Consider the following 23,565-nt stretch of genomic DNA (forward strand, 5'->3'; position numbering starts at 1 on the left):
CAGTTCGTCTGCTATCACCAACCAAAACACGATCACTCTCTGGATTAAAGTCTTGACTGACAGCGGGATGGAAGCCTGCACGCCTTTCCTCCAGCTTTGGCTGCTCCTATGTTTGGCCTCTATCTGTCACTGAGCTCACGAGTGTCTGTCAGAATCAATCTCTCTCTCACTGATCCAAATGGACTTGATTAGCTGGCTAGTATGGTTGCTGTCATGTTTCACCTCATGTTGTGTCGCTGTCCAACCCCACATGAGACCATCTCCATGAGAGGAGATTACTCCACTCTAAAGGAAGATTTGGCTGAATCATGTCTTTAAGGGTATTATGTAACTCTCTGCGAGGACAGCCACACGGCCACAGGGCTCACCTGTGTTTAGATTGACCATCTGACCCTCTACTTCCAGAGCCCATCTTCACTCTGCAACGGACATCTTACGGCTGAGGAGACCTCCATTTAAATTGGTCCAATCTGGTGACTAAAGATGAATCTCCAGCTCTGGGTGTGAGGAAGAATTGTATAAGTGGTACGAGGAAGACGTGGGAGCCTGTAGGCAGGAAACAACATCGAGAGCAAACAAGTGACTAATACTGGACTGGCTGTGAATTACCATGCTTATGTACTGTACTTTATTTCCTATTTTCTTCCTGTTTAGACAGGTGCATCAGGAAAGCATACTTCCTATGTGTGGGAGAACAGAGGTAAAGCTGAGATTGCGTCTCTTTAGACACCTCCGCAGATTCAGCGTGAAGCAGGGAGCGAGAAACACAGACGTGCAGACAGAATGAATAGAAAGAGGAGGACAGAGGGAGCGAGAGAGAACAGTGTAAGAGAGACGGAAGATATATTTGACTATGTGGGTGTGTGAAGAATCAAGGCATGCATCATAATTGTGGATTCTTCTCGGAGCAGCCGGACGTGTCACTGCAGCAGCAGGACCTTATTGGTCTCACAAAGTGTGCTATTTTGTACTTACAAACAGTGGGAGCTGTGAGCCACATAAGAGACAAAATGGAAACCGTTTTGTTTCTGCTGCCTCAAGGATTTTATTAACTGGGATTATATATAAAAAGAATACTTGGACTATAGTTGAAGGGGTGCATACTGGAAAATGATGATGCCCCTTCACTGTCAATAATCAAGATTTCAAGTCAAGAATTTATTTGAGGTGAGTTTAATTGAAGAGTCAAATCTTTTTAAGGCTGTGGTATTTTGTATGTGCTTGTGTTACTATCCTTGTTAGAGACCAAGTTGAGTTTCAGACCTCGACAGTGAGGACATTTAGTTTAAAGTGAGAACATTATCAGGATAAGGGTTAAAATAAGGCTCATGTCGGGGCCGGGGGAATTAATAATGTCGACAAGGGTCCTCACAAGTAAGTACAAACATTGTGCGTGTCTGTGTGCGTGCGCATACACGTGCATTGCTCTGTGCTTTTGGGTGCTGAAACTCTACTTCTCAAAAGCCCAGTATGTGATGTAGTCAGCCCACGCTGTTTCCCGTTCCCATGGAAACTATTGCCCAGCACTAAAAGCAGTTCTATTCTGTGCTGCGAGTGCGTGAGTGTGTGTGTTTGTGTTTGTGAGAGAACGAGAGAGAGAGAGAGAGAGAGAGAGAGAGAGAAACATATTAATCTCGGATATTATTGGATCTTAATATATATTGACTGCTGTTTTTTTCTGTATGTTGTGACTCATGAAGGTACTGTATTTATCAATATACTAATTTATCACAACATTCACCTTCCTGCTCCCTCCTCACCACAGTATCATCTCTCTCTCTCTCTCTCTCTCTCTCTCTCTCTTTGTGCCTTTCTCCCATCACTACATTATTTTGTGCTCTGTGTCTCTAAGATGGCCGTCAGCCCGATCATCATCTGCCTCCTGTCACTGATTGGCTATGGCTCATCCCACCCGTCTCCTCCTCCTCGGGGGTGCAGCGTGGATGTGGACCCTCCGTACAGAGTGCTGTGTGACCTGGACTCAGTCTGGGGTGTGGTTCTGGAGGCCGTGGCCTGCAGTGGTGGCCTGGCTTCTCTGGTCCTCGCTGTGCTCCTGTTAGTCAAGCTTCGCTTCATTTCTGACCCGGCCAGGCGCTCCGGCATGGGGCCTCTTCTCCTACTCCTGGGCACGCTCCTCGGGCTCTTCTCCATCTCTCTGGCTTTCTTGGTGGGGAAGAACCAGGCGCTCTGTGTGGTCCGCAGGGCCTTCTGGGGGCCCCTCTTTGCCCTCTGCTTCTCCAGTTTGCTAGTGCAGGGGATCAGGCTCAGGAGGCTGGTGGCTGGCGAGACAAGCCCTTCGGGCAGCTCCTTGGCTGCGCTCGGCCTGGCCTTGGCCTTGGTTCAGGGGATCATCTCTGCTGAATGGGTCTTGCTGACTGTAGTTAGGGAGGGTCACCCAGCCTGTGAATATCCGCCATTAGACTTTGCTCTGACATGCAGCTACACCCTGGGGCTGCTCCTCATAGCCATGGGGCTTTCTTTGGGGGTGGTGTTGTGTGGAGGAGAGATGGGGGCCGAGGGAGGAGGTGGGGGTGAAGAAGATAGAGAAGGAGAGAATGAAAAACGGAGATGGAAATGTAACGCCGTCTGGCTCTTCCTGTCCAGTCTGGCATCCGCATTGCTGTGGGTGGCTTGGCTGGGGTTTTATCTTTATGGCAGCCAGGTGCTGAGGGGGAAGGGGAAAGGGGAGAGGTTGGGAGGAGGAGGAAAGAAGGAGGTAAAGGTGTTGGATGAGCCGGCGCTGGCGGTGGCCCTGGTCATTCAGGGCTGGATCCTGCTGCTGTTCCACGCGATTCCAGAGGCTCACCTGTGTCTCCGAAACCCTGCACCGTCCAACACGCAAGACTTCTTCGACACCAGTCACACGTCCCCTCCTCCACATTTTGGAGATGAGCACCCGGCACACTCGCACCGACCCTTCCCTGAAAACCAGGCGTTTTCTATAGAGGAGCACGGCGCAAGTAGGCTTATGCAATGCATGTGTATGCGTGTGTGTGTGTGTGTGTCTGTGTGTGTGTGTGTGTGTGTGTGTGTGTGTGTGTGTGTGTGTGTGTGTGTGTGTGTGTGTGTGTGTGTGTGTGTGTGTGTGTGTGTGTGTGTCGCTATGCATGTTTGTATAACGGAGATAGAGAATCAATAATCACAGCTATCTTTTGAGTCTGAAAGGTGGTAATTTTGGTTCATTTCAATTAAATTTGAATTTAAAAAGAACTCCTACGAGAGAAGGTATGACATCATGTCCCAACGATTAATTTCTAAATAAATAAAAACAAATCCAATTTCAATTACCTTAGATTAAATTACATTTTATTAACATAATAAATACATTTTATAAACAATATGAAAATCTAATAAAATAAGATAGATAGATTTTTGGTTTCAGGAATAACTCACACTTATGGGATGTTTCAAGTCCATCAGCACTACAAACTGCATTTTCCCAGCATCCAAGAGAGTAGAGTTGTGCAAACTGCCATCTCTGGTGTTATTTAATTGCCTGATTTGATTCATAGTGACAAAATATGTCATTATTGATGCATTTCCCAAAACACTGATGCAAAAGGGCACATTATCTGCAGCTTTTGATTCAGAGTAGCTCAGGAGCTATTATTAGCCTGAGGATGTTTTGTGAATATGGCCTCAGTTCCCTCAGAGAAAAAAAGATCTATGAAATCTATTAAACATCTAAATATGTATAAAAACTGCTCAAAGCCCTTTTGCAGCACAATCCACTTTAATGCTGTCCATCTGTTCAGTCTGTATTTTTCAGACATATGTTTGTTTACCAAACAGTCACATTGTTTCTTGAGCATTCAAAGGAGTCCAAGATTACTTGTGAATATAATAATGCTCGGTAAATACATATAATCCATTGCACTGCAGACCAATGCACATTTGACCAAGATTCCTATATTACTTACTACCATGAGTGCCAGGAGTGGGGATCTATTTTACTTACTGTACGCAACCCAAAATCCAATTAATCCTTAAGAAATGCTCTCTTATCCAACAGGCTTACATGCAAAGGTGTGAGTCATTTCACTGGTTACTCTTCATGTTTATCTGAAGCCAAACGCACAGATGAAGAGCTAAACCACGATGAACCCGGATAAACAGAGAGAGGAGGCAGCGGCAGAATAGATTCAAAGAGGATAATGCATGAAAACGGACTTCCGGAGACGAATAATATTGTTTGGACAATTTCTAGCAAACCGAGGACTCACAATAGCAAAGTCACATCAAGCGTTGTAAGCAAGTAGAGGATTTACTTTGTGGTTAAAAGGATGAGGTTAGTCTTTTGATGCTTTCCCTAATGGATGGTAAACGCTCCCTCGCAGTCTGTGTAATCTCTGCAGTTGGCCAAAAGATTGTGTTAATATATACGGTAGGAATGATGACTATATGAAAACGAAACCGGGGTTTACAAAAATATAATTTTCCTTTCAGATTTGGAGGAAGAAATAACACAATCTTCCCACTGCATTGACAATTAAATTAATTGTCAATTCAGCACACCTGTGCTCAATTTAACACACTTAGCTAATATTTGCTGATGGTGGCCAGCATACTATAGCTATTGTGTTACTGACTGTAATGCTATTCTGCCGCACAGTGTCCCTTTTATAAGAATAGGCTATTTAACTGGCTCAGTCATGTTCGACTCAGGAAAATTTGATCTGCTGACATTCTGTAATTTCCGCTTGTGGCCACAGTGGCCGCTATTCAGCGAAATGAACACAACCTGTCTCCAAAATCACTTCATTTTCACTCAATAATGAACTGCAGTTATTGTCTGCCATTTTAGAATCTCACAATTGGCTACACATTTTATAAATTTGAAAATTACAGTCGTGTGACACACACAGCTGTCCGAGCTCTCAACTCACTGCTCACTATAGCTGTGCATGGAGAATTAATTAACTAATTAACAAGAGGGTCTCACTGTAAAGGCTCTGCACACCAAAACAGGTGTTTTCAATTACTCTGTCAGATTACACATCTGCTTAGGTTAAAGGTGGATGGAGCTGTGCAGGGTTTGTGTAGATGTGGTTTTTAGTTTTCTAAACACTGTAATGTTGAGATTCCACCTGCCATCCCAGTGTTTGAAGATAGGGGATTGGATGTTCTAACCCTAACCCTCAAGGGCTACAACTGTGAGGCACGTAACTTTGTCGATGGAAAGAATTAATTGGACTTTTACAACTTTATTACATTAAGTCACCAAATTACATGAAGTCTATGAATAAGCACAATAAACGTGTAACTCATTCAGCCCAACAAATTAAACATGGGACTCAGGAAGATGTCAACTAAACGCCATAAGAGAGGTCTAATCAACCGTATTAATTAAACTCACCTGTGAGGGCTTACTATGGGTGTGAAGGGCGTTACCATCTGACCGGTATAATTATACTTTTAACCTCAAGTTTATGCTTTGTATCAGTCGGCACAGCCATCTAATATCTCCTGAAACTGGAATAATTATGTTTGTTAGCGAGAGAGCTTTAACTTATAATAAATAATAATAATAAACTTGTAAATATAATAAACAAGGAACTTATGTGTGTGCTTTACCTTGCCTTGTCTGTCAGCTCTCCGAAGTGGAACATACCACAGCAGCCAGGGGAGTATGCGTCCTGGCATCGCCTTCAGAGGTCACGTCTACCAACCCACTGAGATGGCTTTGGTCATGAATGGTGGGACAGTAAGTATGGATGTGGGTATTGTTGACTCATTTACGAAATAACCAACCACAGGAGCACTGCATTGGTTTGTTACATGTTTGTCTCTCTCTCTTGTAGATGCCCACAGCCCCAGTTAACTACACTGGAAGACGATTATGGTAATACACGACCAAACTGGAAACAAGGGTGTGGAATTTTCTTTTTGCCTCAGAAGACAAAAAGGAAGGAGATATTAAGAACATCACATAGCACACAGGATGGATTTGGTGAGAGCTAAACAAAATGTAATGTATTTGTGTCCGCACACATTTGACATTTTAGGAGCTTTGCTTGATAGTATTTTTGCTGAGGTTTTCTGTGTTGCCACTTAATCGTCAGACTGAACACAAGATGGGAAGAGAAAGTGACGGGGCTGCCACAGTTTTGATAGTCCTCATTGTAATCTGTAAATAAATACATTGACAAGGAGTGTATAAGGAGGGCTCATGTTATTTATATATATATATATATATATATATATATATATATATATATATATATATAGGGTGAAAATCTAAGACCAGTCAGTGTTCAATGTGGATTTGACCCGGAGAAAGTAAAGGTTAGATGATTTGAATGTCGTAAGTAAGTAAGCATTTTGTGTGAGCAGCTCTAAAACAGTGGTTCTCAACCTTTTTCCAGTGGTGTACCCCCTTTGGAATTTTTTTCCAGCCAAGTACCCCGTAACCAGCGCAAAGCTTTTTTGGTTGAAAAAAGATGTAATACGCAGTGCTGTGCCATCAGTGTCTGATTTAATATAGAATATGTACAATTCAGTTTAAGAACGTACACTTATATTATTGAATATGTATTAAATAACTTTTTAAAGGATTTTTGAATTCATGCTAATTTTACATGTATATTTTTTTAATCTCAAGTACCCCTGGGGTACTATAACCCCCATTTGAGAACCACTGCTCTAAACAGATGCTGTTACTTCCTGATCAGTGATGTTTGCTTAAAAAAAACGTCACTTTCCTTTTTTTCTATCTTGCCTCAAAATTCTATCTTGCCTCAAAATTACCTGCATATGCACACAAAGCTTGCTTGGCCTCTATTACGTGCTGCAAAGAACCAAAAGCCTCAAAGTGTTTCCCTCCATGTCTCCATTCTATCATCAGTGATATTTGGCACATTTCACCATGCATATTGATATTTAGCTTGTGCCAAATTCTGGGGTGTCATCTGGTGATTTAAAAGGCTGAAATGCATTGGATAAATAGTTTTTAATAAATATCATAAAAAAGCCATTTAATACTGAAATGCCTATACAGTAAGTTTCACTGTTGGAGGTTGTGATTTTGCACTTTATCTTTGGACGGATTTGGGATGTATGATTATTTAAGATGCATGTAAGTGCAGTTTAAAGGTAATGTTTTTTTGTCAAAATTAATTGTATTTTGAGTATTTCTAGAACTTTTGTATAAATATGGAGGAGAAATAGCTGTTTTAGTGTTGAGTTGCAACGTTCATTCTTGACATTGGAGACAACAGATAACAAAACCATCTGAAGTGCTCAGAAAATTGAAACATCTAAAACTCCATGACAATTGGCCCAAATCGGCAGAGGAATACCATATCGTATGATTGAAAGCTCTGGAACAGCTTCGAAATGGACCTTGAAGTTGGACTGTTTTGCTGACTACTGATCATATACTTGTAACATCTCAGTATATGTGGCATACAGGATCCCTTTAAATGTCAACTTCCATCAAATACAGAAGAAACATTTAGTCATCCATCACTGTGAATTTAACTGGAACAGATTCAAATGCATGTATACTGTTTATATTTGTGATACTGCAAAGTTTGGCTCCAAGACGAGACACATTTCTAGCCGGCAGCTGCTGTTCAAATGCTCTGCCAATTGAACTCTGAGGCAACTTCATACTTGCAGTTTTCATTTCTGGACTAGCTCTACATTAATTCGAGGACATTAAGTTAAAATATAATTCAGAGAACAGTACATGTTGTGACCCGTTTTTTTCTTGCTATAAAACTTAAATAATTGATTTGCTTCTGTGTACAAGTGTGCGCTCAGATAATGTACAATGGAATTATGATCACAAAAGTTTTATGTATTAACCCTACATGACAGAATTTGAATCATGTAAATATTCCAAATGTAAAAATTGTATTTTCCTTTTGAGATGCTCTTATGATGCACTGTTTGTGCACTTTTGTCTGTTTCGGGCAGCGTAACATGAATGTTTGTAATGTGATTCGCACAAAGTGGCTAATACATCAGTGCATATTTTCTGTTAATTATTGTCATTGAACTGATCTTTCTTCATTCTCCTGTCCTAATGGTACACTAATGGATCCACTGGACTGTAGACATTGCCCATTAGAGACGCAGCTATACAATCAGCTTAAAACACGTTGAGAGCAATGTGTTCCGAACACATTTGTGTTTGTATCCACACTTGAAGGCAGGGTAAAAAAAAACTGCCAACACACAAGGATGTGCAAGGTGCAATAATAATGTTGAGTTGGGGAAAACATTGCCAACTTTGGGACCGTCTCATCATGGTGTACTTCTTTGTACAAATCAAAAGTGACAAGTATTTGTAGGAAAAATGGGAAAAAAAGTGAGTAGTTCAAATTCTGCCTAATACACTTTACTTAAATCAAGGTTGTTGTTTTACTTTTTTTCTGAAATGAACAAACATTCATTAATGACTACTTTAAGTAATCAAATATAATGTCATACCAATTGTTGTTAACCATCACCACCATGTTAACCAACAAACAAAACCAAAATACAATATGACAAAACTGACTTATTTCAGTTAATTTGGTACAACTCAAGGCTATTGAATAAAGGCGGGGAGATCTTGAGCTTGGATGGCACATACAACTAAGTATTAAGTCAAATGTATTCATACAGCATTTTTTACAGACAGAGGTCACAAAATGCTCGACAGGAGTAAAAAAAAAAAAAAAACACACAATGTGACCAAACAAGGAGCTAATACATTTGTTTTAACACAATACACATATTTAAGAAGGCACAGTAAAATACACAATACTAAAAAATGTAAACTGATCCAAAAAAAGCAGGCCATAGAGCAGTGTTTTTCAACCTTTTTTGAGCCGCGGCACATTTTCTACAATAAAAAAATCCCGCGGCACACCAACAACCCAAAAAGTTACAGAATGTCACAGTATTCAGTGTTTCCCCTAGGTTTACAGCTTTAGGGGGGGAGCGACTGACGGACATACTACATCGTGGCACCTCACAGTACTACAAAGTAATACTTCACAGTACTAGTGACTCCATCTGTGCTTTTATAAATAATAGAACATTGAAATCACTTTCAATTAAACCAGATTGCTCCATCAGACAAAAACAAATGTGTTATCACTTTGTTAGAAAAAATAAAATAAAGTTATATCCGTGCAAAAAATAACTAATATTTAGTTACAACTAAATAGCTTATTGTGGAAAACAACAAGCTATTTTTTTGCAAAACAGAATGACTGCAGATGTGTGAGCATAACGTTGTATCATTAATAGTGGCTGCAGTGAGCTGCTTTCCTCTACAACTCTTTTTAAAACGAGGTAGATTTGATACAGCCGTTCTCAATTCACGCTCCATGTTGAGCGACGCAACAGCAGAAAAGACAACCTCACGGAGATCTCATAAAGATCGGCTTTTGGCGAAATGACAAGAATCGGCGAGTCGTACACGCGCATGTGACCTATTAACGGCGTACGGTAAAATCAGCATTTCCTCTTGCGCCCCACCTGTAATACGCCCCAGTTTGATAAATACTGACTTAAAGGAAACATAGTGTTCATTTATTTTAATGATGACCACAAAGTGAGCAGGCTTTGTCACTTGAGTGTGTTTTTCGGGCTTTTGGAAGAATATTTCCAGAGCCTCAGAAACGTCAGAAACGACATTGATGGAGCGCCAGGCTGCAGCCTGTTGGATGTTTGTCTTGACCTACAAACACCTTAACTGTTGGGCTTTAAACATGAGAGCTCATAGCTTAAAATAGTGATAGCTTAAAGCAGCAAATCCCATTGTGAAAAGCACGCGACATATTTTTCGCCGCTCTCTCTGTCCACTGTGTGCTCTCCTGTGTGCATCGCATCGGGGCGGAAAGAGTTGTAGACGCGACCCAGAAATTACAAGCTGTCGTGTACGATCAATAACATACGGCCGTTTAGTTTGTTTAATAGCAGAACAAGGTGCAGACCTGTTCTATAGGAAACTACTAAGCCAGCCACTATATTGCAGGCTCAGACGCTCAACAATGGAACATTTTTTGCAGCAGCTAAATAATATTTTTTTGGACCAATTAAGTGAAATTGGAAATTTTCTCACGGCACATCTGACGATCTGTCACGGCACACTGGTGTGCCGCGGCACAGTAGTTGACAATCACTGCCATAGAGCATGAATTTTACCCAAACGCCAGGTTTTAAGGCGAGTGAGTGGGACGGACAGAAGATTAACAGGTTTGACCTCAGATTGCAGGCTTGTAAATTAGGGCGAAGTAGTTTAGCCACATATGAAGTCTGGCCGTGTGCTCTGTAAGTGAGAGTGAGCATTTTAAAGTGAATCCTACTCCATAGCAATAGAATATATGTAAAAGTAACATCCATTAAAACATGCTTTGCACTGGTTAGGGGGTACTTGGCTGGAAAAATATTTTACAGAAAAAAGGTTGAGAAGCACTGATATACAGAGAGCCAATGAAGAGACCTGAGTATGGGGGAGTTGTGAGACCGCCTATTTGTTTTAGTGAGTTATCTGGCAGCAACATTATGGATTACCTGCAAACAGCTAATCGCAGACATACTAATTGAAGAGAAAAGTGCATTATCAATACGAGAAGAGATGAAAGCATTATTATCTCTAGTTCAGTTGTTGATCATACATACCTTAGTTTGCTAATGTGAAATAAACAAGATCAGCTGCTTAACATGGAGGTCAAACAACAAAGATTGGTCAAATATTACCCTGAGATTACACAGGTTGAGGTGGACAACAGAGGAGAGTGGACCAATGCTCTGCAGCCTCGAGATACAATTCAATTCAATTTAAATCAGTTTATTTTGTATAGCCCAGAATCAAAAATTACAAATTTGCCTCGGAGGCTTTACAATCTGTACACATATATGACATCCCTGTCCCAGGACCTCACATCGGATCAGGAACAACTCCCCCCCAAAAAACAAAAGACACATCTTTCACGGGGGAAAAAATTAGGGATGGGCAAACGATACCAAGGCTTTGGAGCTTGTGTCGCTCTTCCTGAAGCAGGCTGGTTCGAAGCGCTGTGTCGAGGCTTGTATCAAATCTCCGCGATCACGTGACCGATGACGTTTGAAGCTTCACACGTCACAACGAACCACCGGAAGTGAGGTGACTGATTCGAAACTTTGGCGTGGCTTCGTTCTTTTTAAGGAGACCGAGATGCCCAGTGTTCCCCCCGCCTCATTGCGTTCTTACAGACCTTTGACAGCGACAACCCTACTTGAGTGATGGAGAATCCGAGTGGAAGAAAGCGTTCCCGTGTATGGGAACACTTCGACCTTGTGTCACCCACTAAGGTAGGTGTTTTATAATCGGAATCAGCATACTTTATAGATCCCCGGGGAGAACTTGCTTTTGTTCCAGTTGCGCCGTGCAAAGTAGTAGAAAACGAGCTAAAATACAGTAAACAGATATATACAGTGAAATCATTAGCTTTACAAATGCGTAATTATAATTATGCTTTGTTTGTTTTGAGAGAGGAGTTATACAGTTTAATGGCCACAGGCAGGAATGACTTCCTGTGGCGCTCAGTTGTGCATTGAGGAGCAATGAGATATAATATATATAAAATAATATGGCATTGCAAAATATCTTCTTGTTACACTTACAAACATGTAATGGTTACAGAAAATGAATGAATGTTATGATATCGCTTGTATTATTTTCAACTTCATATTATCTTGACTGTTTTAATATCACGTGTAAATACATTTTTTAATGTATTTTTTTTAATTTAGGTTCAGTGCCTCATATGCTCACGAGAGCTGGTGTATAACACCTCCTCTATGTTGCGGCATCTTCGTGCCAAGCATGAGGATGCAGCAACTTCTCAGCCGAGCACCTCAGCTGAAGCTCACCCTGCTGACCCTTCTGGTATTGTAACTATTTAATACAACCTATTCTTCAGTTGAGTCTACAATAAGATTTAATATTGCACACGTAACCTAAATAATTTTCTTTCATCAGTGTCCAGGAAGCAACAGCTGGATGAGGCCTTGCTGAACCTAGTAATTGTGGATACACAGCCATTGTCTGTGGTGGAGAATGAAGGCTTTAGGGCCTTTGTCCACCTCCTGGATCCAACATATACGATCCCAGGAAGGAAGGCCCTGAAACGGATGATGGAGGAAAAATATAAGATAAAAAAAGAGCAGGCCGTGGCAGAAGTGGCAAAGGCGTCCACTATCTGTTTAACCGCAGATATGTGGACCTCCATAAACATGGATGCCTACTTGGCAGTGACTGGGCACTTTGTCACAGAGGAGGTCCAGCTCAAAACGGTCTTGCTTGGTGTCAAGCAATTCCCCCGGTCCCACACTGCAGCACATATTGCAGAGGCCAAAGCCACTCTGATGGCAGAGTGGGGAATCCGAGCCAAAGTGAGGTGTCTGGTCACAGACGCAGCACCTAATATGATTGCTTGTGCTAATATTCTGAATGTGCGTCACATTAACTGTTTTGCACACATGCTAAATCTGGTGGTGAAGAAGTCCTTGACGCAGACATCTGACCTGGATGACCTACGCACCAGGGCACGCAAAATCGTGGGGCATTTCAAGTCCAGCACCACAGCCAAAGAAAAGCTCTGTGAAATCCAGAGACAGATGGGCCGACCTGAGCACAAACTTGTGCAAGAAGTTGTCTGCTGGAACAGCACATTCTCAATGTTCCAGCGGCTGTACGAGCAGAGGGAGCCCCTGGGTGCAGCCCTCAGCAGCCTCAACACCCCCCTCCTGCCATTTTCTGCGGAAGAATATGAAACTATTAATCAGTGCGTTTCAGTCCTCTCTCCCTTCCACCAGGCCACTGAGGAGATGTCAACAGAGAGGAGGGTCTCTGGATCAAAGGTGATACCCCTGGTGAAAATGCTGAAGCACCAAGGTGTAAGACAGTGTGCTACAGTAACACACCATATCGCAAGCAACTTGGTTCACAACATAAACACCAACCTGCAAGAGAAATGTGCCATGCTGGAAAAGGTAACTTCGTTAACAATTTCAACATTAGTGGATCCCAGATTCAAAGAGGTGGGCTTCTGCAGCTCAACGAGCTGTCAGGCAGCGGTGGAAAGGCTCACTAGAGAATGTGCAAATATAATGCCTGCACCGGCTCTGCCACTGCCACCTGCAGAGGGTCCACCCCCTGTCCAACACAACAGCCTCTGGGACCTACTCGATAACCATGTGGATGCACAACGTCCATCCAATTGTACCGCTAGTGCAATAGCAGAGGTCCAGAGTTAAACATTTTAACTTTACATATTCTAATTCACTTTGTATTAATATCTTGCTGAAATGATCATGACCTTGCATTTTTTCTTTACTTATCCAGATATCTGAAGGACAAACTACTGCCCAGGACAGAGGACCCGCTAAAATATTGGCTCCTCCAGAAGTCTGCCTACCCGCACCTTTTTATCATTGCCACGCAGTATCTTTCTACACCAGCATCCTCTGTCCCCTGCGAGAGGATCTTTTCTAAGGCTGGCGAGATCGTCAGCCAGAAAAGAAGCCGCTTGAAGCCAAGCACGATTGAGCAAATTTTGTTTTTAAATAAAAACATGTAATAAACTGTAACACAAGCATTCACAACACGACGAACAAAGAACAACAACACATCCCCAAGCACATATTCACTTTATTTTGACACTGTAGCACAAGCATTCACAACACAACAAGAACACATCCCCCAAGCACATTTCCCTTATGCACATATTCACTTTATTTTGACACTGTAGCACAAGCACAATCTCACATATTCACAAAAGTACCTCTACCATGTTGCATTTGAATCTTTTCATATTATGTTACATCACAATCATAACCATAAGTGGTTTCCACTGAATTGCATAAAAACTTCTCACAAACTCAGTCACACCTCCAAAACACATGTTTCAAGTAATTGCAGGTAATAACAGGACAACACATGTAACATTTTATTAGTCAATTGACATTTTATAATAACACTAATGTGTGAACAATGATTCTTAGAATGAAGACACATCTGCTTAATAATGACTTTATTGCTTTTGCGTTGGAACTGGAATCAATGATGTGTGAATCATTTGGAGGTTCATTGCTGCTATAATTGCAGCTGACCACTAGATGTCACTGGTAGCGTCTTTCTTTTGAAGCTTTGAAGCTTCGAATCTTTTTTCGGTACAATCAGGAAGAAGCCTCAAAAGCTTCATGAGGCTTCATTTGCCCATCTCTAGAAAAAATGGAAGAAACGTTGGAGGGTCAGTGCAGACGGCGCTAGAAACAAAGGGAGGACGGTGTCTGCTACAACAAGTGCTCTCTGGCATAACTTTTTGGGTACAATCGTGCAGCCGAGGTTTCACTGCGCAGGTGTTGTACCCCAATGAAATGACGCGTGAACCCCACCATGTTAACTCCCTTTGGTACAAATCAGAAACGTATTCACACCAGGTTCAATCAACTGCGCGCGCTTGTTGCTATGGACGCCTTGGCCCGTCGCTAACAGGAAGAAGGAGCAACTACTTCCGGGTGAAGAGAGTGGACGGCTACCCACGTGAACTACCGAAGATTACAAAGTAAGTAAATCGCTCATCAAGTTTACATTTGATAATACTGTATGCAGCTATGATATACTTGTCTCACGGCACCGCTGACTAATTAGTTTCTTGTTTAATCGGTTTGACCTTTGAGCCGCTAGTTCACGCTGACTAGCACGGTTCATTTTATGTTTCGGAAGGAAACCGATGCGGAAGGGATCTTTGTTTCCGAAAAGCCTGCACGTAAATCCAATGAGATCGTTGTTGACAAGGTACCGGTTTGCAACATCGGATATCCAACATTGAATCAGAAAAATGTGTTTTTACTCATTAACACGTGCAAGTCAGTAGAATAATCTAAGGATTGAAAACCAAGCTGTACTTTGAAAAGCCATGCATACAAGTTGTACTTAGGGACAGTGTGCTAAAAACGCACTACAAGAATAAATTAAAAGCCTGAGAATTGCATAAATCATAAGTGTACATGTTAAAAAAAAAACTAAGCATGAGTGAATCTCGAATAGTCCACAATGTATGATTCAATCAGAACTTGCAGCGAACGTCCACGTGAGTTTGATTTGGCCGACACATGGAGACTCGAGATCTGTGTAAACAACTTTGCTGTTGGATGAAAGAGTTATACAGTTTTTTTTTAATTCATTTCTAAAATTGTTAACATTTAAATACAATTCTGCTCTGTTCCTTGCAGGCAACGAGACTGGCCCTGCAAAGAGACATTGATCAACAGTCCCAGCCCAGGAAGCTGGGCAAACCATTGGTTAGTGTTTATTGCTCCGTTACTGACACATACACATAATGAGCCTGTTTTTGCAATGTAATCGATAAGCAGAAGGTATGGCGTGCAGTAATTGTATTTCTCTCGCCAGACAAGCCAGGGGTCTGTTGCTGTGGAGAGCCCAGTAGAAAGGGTGATAATGAAGACGACAGAGGAGAAGAGTGAACAGGGTTTTGTGAAGCGGAAGAAACTCAGAAAAGGACAAGCCTCCCTGCCTGAACAGAAACATTTGACTGTTAATGATTGGAGCATAGCAGAGGTTAAAAAAGAAAAGAAGAAGGGTCAAAAAGATGATGTAATTCTTTTAGATACAGATACAGATGGGGAGTCTGTGAAGGGAAGTGGTGAACAGAAGAAGCAAAAGAAGAAGAAAATTGTCACTGAATCTCTCAATGGTTCAAGTGTCAAGAATAGAAATGACAAAGAAGTCAGCAAGAAGAAGAACAAGAAGCTAGAAACTGCACAGCTCTGTTCAGTAAAAGAAGTGGAACAGAAACGGAGGACAGTAAAGGAAATAAAAAATAAGCCTGTTAAAATGAAAGCACAAAATGTAACGGTAGAGAAAGAGCAGGAGGAATTGCCAAAGAAAGCCAAGAAGAGAAAAAATATTTTAGTTGTAAATGCAGAGGAAATTAAGGAGGAAGTTAAAGAAAAGAAAACCACTGATGTAAAAATCACAAAAAAGAGAAAATCAGCTAAAGTGACTGAGAATGGAGTGAAGTTAGGAACATCAGAGCAGGAGACTTGTGAGGTTGAAGAGGTAAAAGTGAAAAAGAAGAATAAAAAATGTGTTGCTAAAGAAGATAAAAATATATTACCAACACCTCAGATGAAAGGTAACAACAAAAGGAGCAAAGCAGCATCAGGCCAAACGGTGGAGAAAGACAATATGCTAAAAAAGAAGAAAGACAAATCCACAAAGAGTGAGATTGTTATCATTGATGAAGAGGAAACAGAGCTTAAGAGAAAAGGAAAGAAAGTAAAGGGTAGAAACGTTTCTGTGGAGGTCAGCAAAGTAGAGCAGAAAGAGCCAAAAAAGAAAAGGGAAACTGGAAACTCAAAGGGAGGAAAGGAAGTACCATTATTACTAAATTGTGAGGAAGTTGAGGTGCAGCATAGTGAAACAGTAGCCAAGGGCAAGAAGAAGAAGAAGAAGAAGATATCCATTAAGGTGGAGCCTGTGAGTTTTGGAACTGGTGCAAAAAAGAGGAAGATTAAAGAAGAGGCCGAAGACCAACATGTGAGTGTGTACCTTCGATCGACACTGGGCTCAGGTGTTTTTTTGTTTTGTTTTAATATCGGGAGTGTACCTTGTTTGTGTTTCAGGGGTCGCCCCTCAAGGACGTGGTCTTCCTGTCATTCAAAACTGGAAACGCAGATGAGGTCAACATCAACCAGGTAAACAGGCCTCTCGTTATTCGCCCATCAACATTTTGGGAACCACTCTTATTGGCTCTCACTGACAACATTGATCTCACACTCATGTCTAGATGGTACATATGAAGGTGCAGCTAACAGCCAGTTAGCTGAGCTTAGCACAGAGACTGGATACAGGTGGAAACAGCTAGCCTGGCTGTCTCCAAAGGTCAAGCAAAATCAGCCTAGCACAATATCTGAAGCTCACTAATTGACACGCATCTCACTTGTTTAAACCACTTATGATAAAAGATCTCTGCCTGTAGTTTCATTTTTAATGACTAGGCATGAGGCATATCAATCTTCTCATGTAACTCTGTAAACCATCACCTTTACGATACAACTATCTGTATTCCTGTATCGTTTTATTCCCGAATAAATGTAAATCACTTGCATTGTCTGTTTTATGCAGTTAAGCCTAATGAAGTGTGTTTTGGTTTGTCATAGGAAAGACGACAGGCTTTACAAATGGACATCGACAAGGCCTCTCAACCTCAAGAAACAAAGGTCAGTATTAGTAGCTTCCTTGCAAAGAATATACAACTATGAAGTTTCCAATTGGCTTTTTTTTCCTTTAAAGGGCAGAGAGATTTCCAACATTTTTAGTCCCTATCCTTGATGAAGATCAATGATGGGCACTGCACCTTACATTTCCCATAATGCAACTCGAAAGCATCCTCATTAGACCCACTCTGCCTGGAAAATTCCCTCATCTTTCAAACTTCTGCAATTTGTAATGCAGGCTTTCTATTATACACTTAAAGTCTCCACGCCCAAGCAAGTTTGCTTAAGTCTGAGAAAATCATCAGGGTTGTTTTGTCAGACTTTAGAAAAGACAATATACATCGGTTTTCAAAGACCAAGTAGTACTTCCCACGAGGAATAAATAGTGCGTTATGTGTTAAATCAGCAGAGAGCCTCTTAATTTAATAAGTTTCTAATATATGCCCCCAATGTCTGTGTTCCTCAGGGTCTTGGTCAGTGGGCCACCGCCCAGTTTGACAGCTCTGCACAGCAGCAGAAGTTCCTCCGGTTGATGGGCGGCTTCAAAACGGGTTCCCAGCCGGCTGCGGGGAGCAGTGGAGGAGCAAATATGGCCCTGGGGAAGGACACACAGCAGCAGTTGCAGCAAGGGCTTCTGGGAGAGTTTGAACGTGCTCAATCGCGCAGAATGGACTTCAGTAACAAGGGATCAGGTCTTGGGTTCACTGCACCAGTTAATAAGAAGTTCTTCATTGACGTCAATGCATGCCGATCAGTTCGCTTTGATGATTGATGTGTGTGTGTGTGCGTGTGCGTGTGCGTGCGCGCGCACACACTTATTTTTTACTAGTCAGACTATTGTAACTTGTATGTAAATGAATATCAGAGACCGAACACAACACAAAATGCTGTTTGTACATACTGTATATTAAACATCTGACAGCTTAAATGACATAAGGCGATGTGATTTCAGTAGGTCACTGTTCCCACTGAGTTGGTATAACTACTTTTAAAGGTGCCATCTTAAAAAAAAAAAAACATTCAAACCCTCTACTCAACAGAATATAAAGTTACATTATGACTGAAATTAGGTTATCTAGCTGCTGCGAGGGCTTGTCAATGTTGAAGCTACAGGGCTCGTGTACGCTTTGCTATTGTTTATTGGATAAAATTCAAAGTGGCTGACTCAAACTACTTATTGTTTCGTCCTTCACGCCACTAGTAGACAGCGGGTGGCCGGCGGTACCGGGAGACAGTTAGCAGTTAGCTGTAGCAACTTGCATCAGTTAGCCGTACCGGGGGCCCCTGGATTTTCCTGCGTTCTTCGGTTAGTAGTTGGCTTGCTTCATGGCTGTAAATGTAGATTGTATAGACGCAGTAGAAGAGGTGAAGTGCTGCCTCGTATTTCTTTGAAACGGGTCGCTTGAACTTACACTGCACCTTTTTTTTTAATCTGGGTTAAAAAAAACGGAAACACATTTATGGCTTTGATATTTTTTTTTTATTCCAATCTTGCACATGAATGACATTTGCTTTAAAGTGAAGGTTGAAGGAAAGTCGGAGTACACATTACTTCAAAAATAAAAAAGGAGACATTTCTGCTTGCTTGTAAGCTCAATCATTTAGTTTGGTCAATGTTCTGAAAAACAAAACTATTTGACTCATGTTGAACTTCAATACTCTACACATTGCTGTGTTATAATCTTGATTAACATTACACTCTTAATCACATTCACTCTTAAACTGCAGCGTGGACAAAGAAATGAGTAGATTCATGTTTTTGTCACTTCTACGGACAAAAAAGAAGAAGAAGAAAGTGTTGCATACATGACACCATGCAAAAGAACTTCCAAAGAGATGCATTTTTGGTCAATCATCCTTATTTCAGACCAAATGCAGCCACTTCCCTTTAATGATGGCTCTGGTTATAACAGTCTGAGCCGTACTTAACCAAGTCTTACTTTAATGCACCCTGCAACATGCCCCAACTGCTTTATCCTTCGAGTGACCTGATTAATCGGCTACAATACCTTTGAACAAAACAGAGTGAATCCTGACCAAGACCTCTCTTCCCTGGGTTCTTATGCTTTTAGCTTCTCAACATGGTGGTCACTCGGCAGCTGCAATGTAACATCCTCAGTCAGATGGTTGTCGCCAGCAATTTAAAGGCAACTTTAAAAACCAATGTTGCTGGCAGACGCACTCACTTTAGTTCAAAATGTATTTACAACAGTCACTACATTGTTTAGAATATGTCCTTAGTTTGTTCTGACGCTGCTTCTGTGTTTAAGCTGGCACAATCAAATGTGCAGAGGGAAAGCTTTTTTTTTTTTTTTAAACAAGCAGTATGCACGTTAACCAGTCCCTCAGAAAACACCTGAAGCAGAGTTAGAAGGCGACTTGACAACAGTGAGTGAAAGACGGTGGGGAAGCTGTGTGTTCCTGGTGGAGGACAGGAGTTATCTCATGCCTGTAGATACTCCGGCTGCACTCGCGCCACTTTGCGGAACTCTTTGCTGTGCGTTCGTGGACACTGCATCTCGCACCAGTTGATGGGAACCATCTGGGCACCTGATCCACAGACAGAAATGTCAACATATTGTATCAAACAACTGACAGCCACTTTAAAGACCTCAAGAGTTATTGGAAACGATGTCACCTAAAAAATCTCTAATCGCGGAGCTAGATTTTAGAGCGTTGGTAAGGGGAAGACATTTCTTAGTCAGAGGTTGACCTCTCCAAAGTGTGAGGTTAAGATTAAATTAATTTGGTGCTTATGCAGAATTTCTGGAGCAATACATTTCAATAATCATGTTTGAGTTTCGTCGCTTGGCTCTAAGGACTAGCAAAATAACTGGATTGAAAGCGTTACATCTCCACATCCATTATGTCTCTCACATTGCTACACCAAAAATGCTTTGTTTGTGATCAGAAATAACTAGATTGGCACCATTCTAAAATTCTGCCAAACGACAAATAATGCTACAGCAAATGCTTGATAAATATGTCCATCTGTGTAAATGGACAACTGATAATAACGGTCTCGAGCTATCTGGGCAGTTACTCTTGCACCACCTTGTGTTCTAACAGGATACTATCAATCCATGTTGTGCTGGAACCCTCCTGTATTTAGAAGTTAAAAATAATACATATATTCAATCAAATAAAAATAAAAGCACTGAGCATCGAGACTTACCTGCTGCACTGTGTGCCACCACCACCCCAAGTTCATTCTCTGCTGTTGTCAACAGGTAGTTTGACTGCACTTCACCGAGAGAAATCTGACACCACAGGTCAAGGGTCACGACACAGAAGTAAACAGTATACATCCACACTATCGAAGTGGCACTGCTATTTATAATTCTGTATTAGTGATAATCCCAAAAGTTGTGATTGGATTTAAAAGTAACAAGTGAATATGTGCAACTGCCACTCTCCCAGAGAGCATAACAGAGAACATGGCTTCTTTGGAGGTAATGTTTTTTTTCCCCTCACTATACGCGCATCATTCCCAAAACCGGTAGCGGATGCATGAGCTGAATAGTTTATTTATCTAGAGGCAGGATACAACTTTCGCCAAGACGATGTCGCCAGGTCTGAAGCTTTTGTACGTCTCCACCTGTAACAATAAAAGTAAAAAGCCGGTTATTCTAGATTAAATAAGGCAACATCTGATGATCTGACCAAATACATGGAATCAAACACACCTTGTCTTTCTCTGTCGCGCGCACATCTTCTTTCCTGTAGAGTCAGAGGGCGTGGGCTCAGTTTGGGAAGTGACACAGAGAATAGATAGCTATGACATAAAACTATGGACAGAGCTTTTGGGGCTACCTGATTGTTCCTCTGAAGCGGTCCTTCAGCGGTGTGGAGCCCACATAAAGGATTTGGACCTTGGCGAACCTCTGGTTGATACTGGTCACCTGTACAGGCAGAGAACAGTGAGACTCGAGACAAACTGCCTCTTTGACACACGGATCTAACTGAAAACTGTGCAGGATTCATTTATTAAAGAAAATATATCCGATTCAACTGCATACCTTACAGGTGACTATTGCTCCTACATCGGGTAGTAGTTGCGCTTCTGTTTCCCGCACCACTGAGATCACTGGTAACTAGAAAGACAGGTCAGATAAAACCAAATCAGTTTTTAAATGTATCAAGTTCCAAACAGCCTGAAGAATAAACCAGTCACAGTAAATATTGTGGATATTTCGTCACATGCCCCGAGCAAAAACATTTCTGTTCAGTCACATTCACAAATGTTACACAATACGCTCCCTCTGGCACTCCTACATGCCTCTGCCTCAAGCAGCTACCAACCCCTCACCTTCTCTCCCTCATTCTTCTTGAGCACGTAGCCTGCCAGTGAGGAGTAGATGTAGCCGTGCCGCAGATATACTCCTGTGCCGGGAATGCAGTTTTCTGCACTGCATAGCTTGTCACCTGGACATAAACAGGAGGGGAAAGCAAGAGAGGCGTTGGAGAGGAGTACATAATATATATTGTTTGGAGAGGAGGTGGAGCATCTCTGCGACAACCTGAATACAATTATACATTTTGGTGACATAGCATTAACCTTTGGAGTAAAGTAATCACAACTTTTTTGACTTGATTTAATATCATTGCACTGTTGTTGTCGTTGATTGTTGTTTGTCTCGTCTAACATCTCATGTCTAATGTATGCACCTTCCGCCTAGAAAAATTCCTCGTTTGTGTAAACATTCCTGGCAAATAAACGGTTTCTGATTCTGATTTTAGGAAGCACATGTCAAATATTTGATGAGTGTGGCTTCGCATTCCCAGACTCTTGTGCTTCATGCAGCTATGGATTGGTGACAGGTTTACTTTTGAGATCACCCTTGGACATTAGGAATGAAAGTAAAAATCGTCCAGAACCAAACAGCCCCATCTGCACAGATAGTAGTTGTTATAATAGTAATAATACAAATCTACCTCTTCCAACTCTACAGCCAAATCAGTTCATCTAAGGAGGACAAGTATCGTCCTAGAATCACGAATCCTGAATGATATTTGAGGACTGACAACACCCTGTGTTACTACTTTCAATGACTGGTGTTTCCATCCAACTTTTACACATCGAAATGGTCACCATCAGATATTTGCTCGAAACATTTCAGCTGACTTTCCCTAATAACGTGACCCGTGCAGCTCAACGTAACAGAGGAATTCACATGGGTGAGTCACAACAAGTGAAAGGAGGAATGCTGCAGTCCTGCCCGAGGCGATGGGCAGGGCACGAGATGAGTAAAAGTAAAGAGCTCACAGCTGCACAAGAACGGTAATTACCGTACTAACATTTTAAAATGATAACCCTCGACTCGCCTACCGCGTCTTACATTCACCCGATACAACCAGCCATACATTTACAAGTAACTGAGTGTTATGTTAACGGTGCTGGACGCCAGAGCGCGCACCACGCATGGCAGGTGGAGCATATCAACAGGGTTTCACACCGTCAGACTGCAGCGTAACGATATTTTAGAGCAGCACAGCGACGTCTATCAAATCCAACATTAACACAGAAGGATAAAACGGTGTAACGTTAGGTTTAACGGCCTCCTCGGTGAGAGTTATTGCAAGTTTACGGGACTCACCTGGAACACACAGCTTCATGGGAGACATGTTTTTCGAGGAGCGCAGATCGTCAGCCGATTGGCTGTGACGAGGCTCTTGACTAGGCTCTGATTGGCCGGTCTCACGCCGAGCGGAAGTAAGAGAAGGACAGCTCGGTCCGCCATGTTGGTTGAGGCACACATGGTATGCAGTGCTGCCTCATAGCGGCGAAGCAGATGCACAACAACAACGTATAATAAGAATACATTGTATTCTTTATATCAATTAATAATTTGGGATGGTTTTGCCCATTAATATGAAAAATACCAGGTAATACGAAGCCAATTAAAAATGTTAGTACGCTATGAAATGTCATTTCCAACTTGATTTAAATAGAATTAGCTTGTGGTGTTATTTTGCATATATGTATATTTTATGTGTAGCTGTCAGTGTATCTGGACATGCATTGAAGTTTGTGTAGGAATAACACTATTTATTCAAAGAGGAGAGCAGCTACATAATTATTTTGGTTTGATTGCACTATTTACAACAGAAGGTGTATATATATATATATATATATATATATATATATATATATATATATATATATACACACTCACCTAAAGGATCATTAGGAACACCTGTTCAATTTCTCATTAATGCAATTATCTAATCAACCAATCACATGGCAGTTGCTTCAATGCATTTAGGGGTGTGGTCCTGGTCAAGACAATCTCCTGAACTCCAAACTGAATGTCAGAATGGGAAAGAAAGGTGATTTAA

At 41.6% G+C, this 23,565-nt stretch overlaps 3 protein-coding genes across 4 annotated transcripts; 2 read left to right on the forward strand and 1 right to left on the reverse strand.

Annotated features, from left to right (window-relative positions):
- Window positions 1-1,852: 1,852 nt before the first annotated feature.
- gprc5bb (G protein-coupled receptor, class C, group 5, member Bb) lies at window positions 1,853-5,846 on the forward strand (the record flags this gene model as incomplete). The annotated part of the gene is made up of 3 exons (XM_079220219.1): window positions 1,853-2,960; window positions 5,592-5,704; window positions 5,802-5,846. 3 exons carry the CDS (start codon window positions 1,853-1,855, stop codon window positions 5,844-5,846), a joined length of 1,266 nt encoding a protein of 421 aa, XP_079076345.1.
- Window positions 5,847-14,511: 8,665 nt separating this feature from the next.
- Window positions 14,512-19,329, forward strand: knop1 (lysine-rich nucleolar protein 1). Of its 2 annotated transcripts, XM_079219371.1 has the most exons (7): window positions 14,517-14,549; window positions 14,711-14,782; window positions 15,220-15,288; window positions 15,398-16,546; window positions 16,633-16,704; window positions 17,170-17,229; window positions 17,693-19,329. In XM_079219371.1, exons 4-7 carry the CDS (start codon window positions 15,446-15,448, stop codon window positions 17,996-17,998), a joined length of 1,539 nt encoding a protein of 512 aa, XP_079075497.1. In that variant the 5' UTR covers window positions 14,517-14,549; window positions 14,711-14,782; window positions 15,220-15,288; window positions 15,398-15,445; the 3' UTR covers window positions 17,999-19,329. The 2 variants fall into 2 exon arrangements, with proteins under 2 accessions (XP_079075496.1, XP_079075497.1); XM_079219370.1 differs by lacking the exon at window positions 14,711-14,782 and having other exon boundaries at window positions 14,512-14,549.
- A 154-nt stretch (window positions 19,330-19,483) lies between these two features.
- Window positions 19,484-22,853, reverse strand: exosc1 (exosome component 1). The gene is made up of 8 exons (XM_079219372.1): window positions 22,824-22,853; window positions 21,536-21,651; window positions 21,246-21,320; window positions 21,040-21,128; window positions 20,913-20,946; window positions 20,774-20,824; window positions 20,402-20,486; window positions 19,484-19,776 (listed from the first exon to the last, which is right to left on the reverse strand). Exons 1-8 carry the CDS (start codon window positions 22,849-22,851, stop codon window positions 19,670-19,672), a joined length of 585 nt encoding a protein of 194 aa, XP_079075498.1. The 5' UTR covers window positions 22,852-22,853; the 3' UTR covers window positions 19,484-19,669.
- Window positions 22,854-23,565: the final 712 nt, after the last annotated feature.

The sequence above is a fragment of the Taurulus bubalis genome (assembly GCF_910589615.1).
Source record: "Taurulus bubalis genome assembly, chromosome: 6".
Taxonomy (NCBI): Eukaryota; Metazoa; Chordata; class Actinopteri; order Perciformes; family Cottidae; genus Taurulus; species Taurulus bubalis.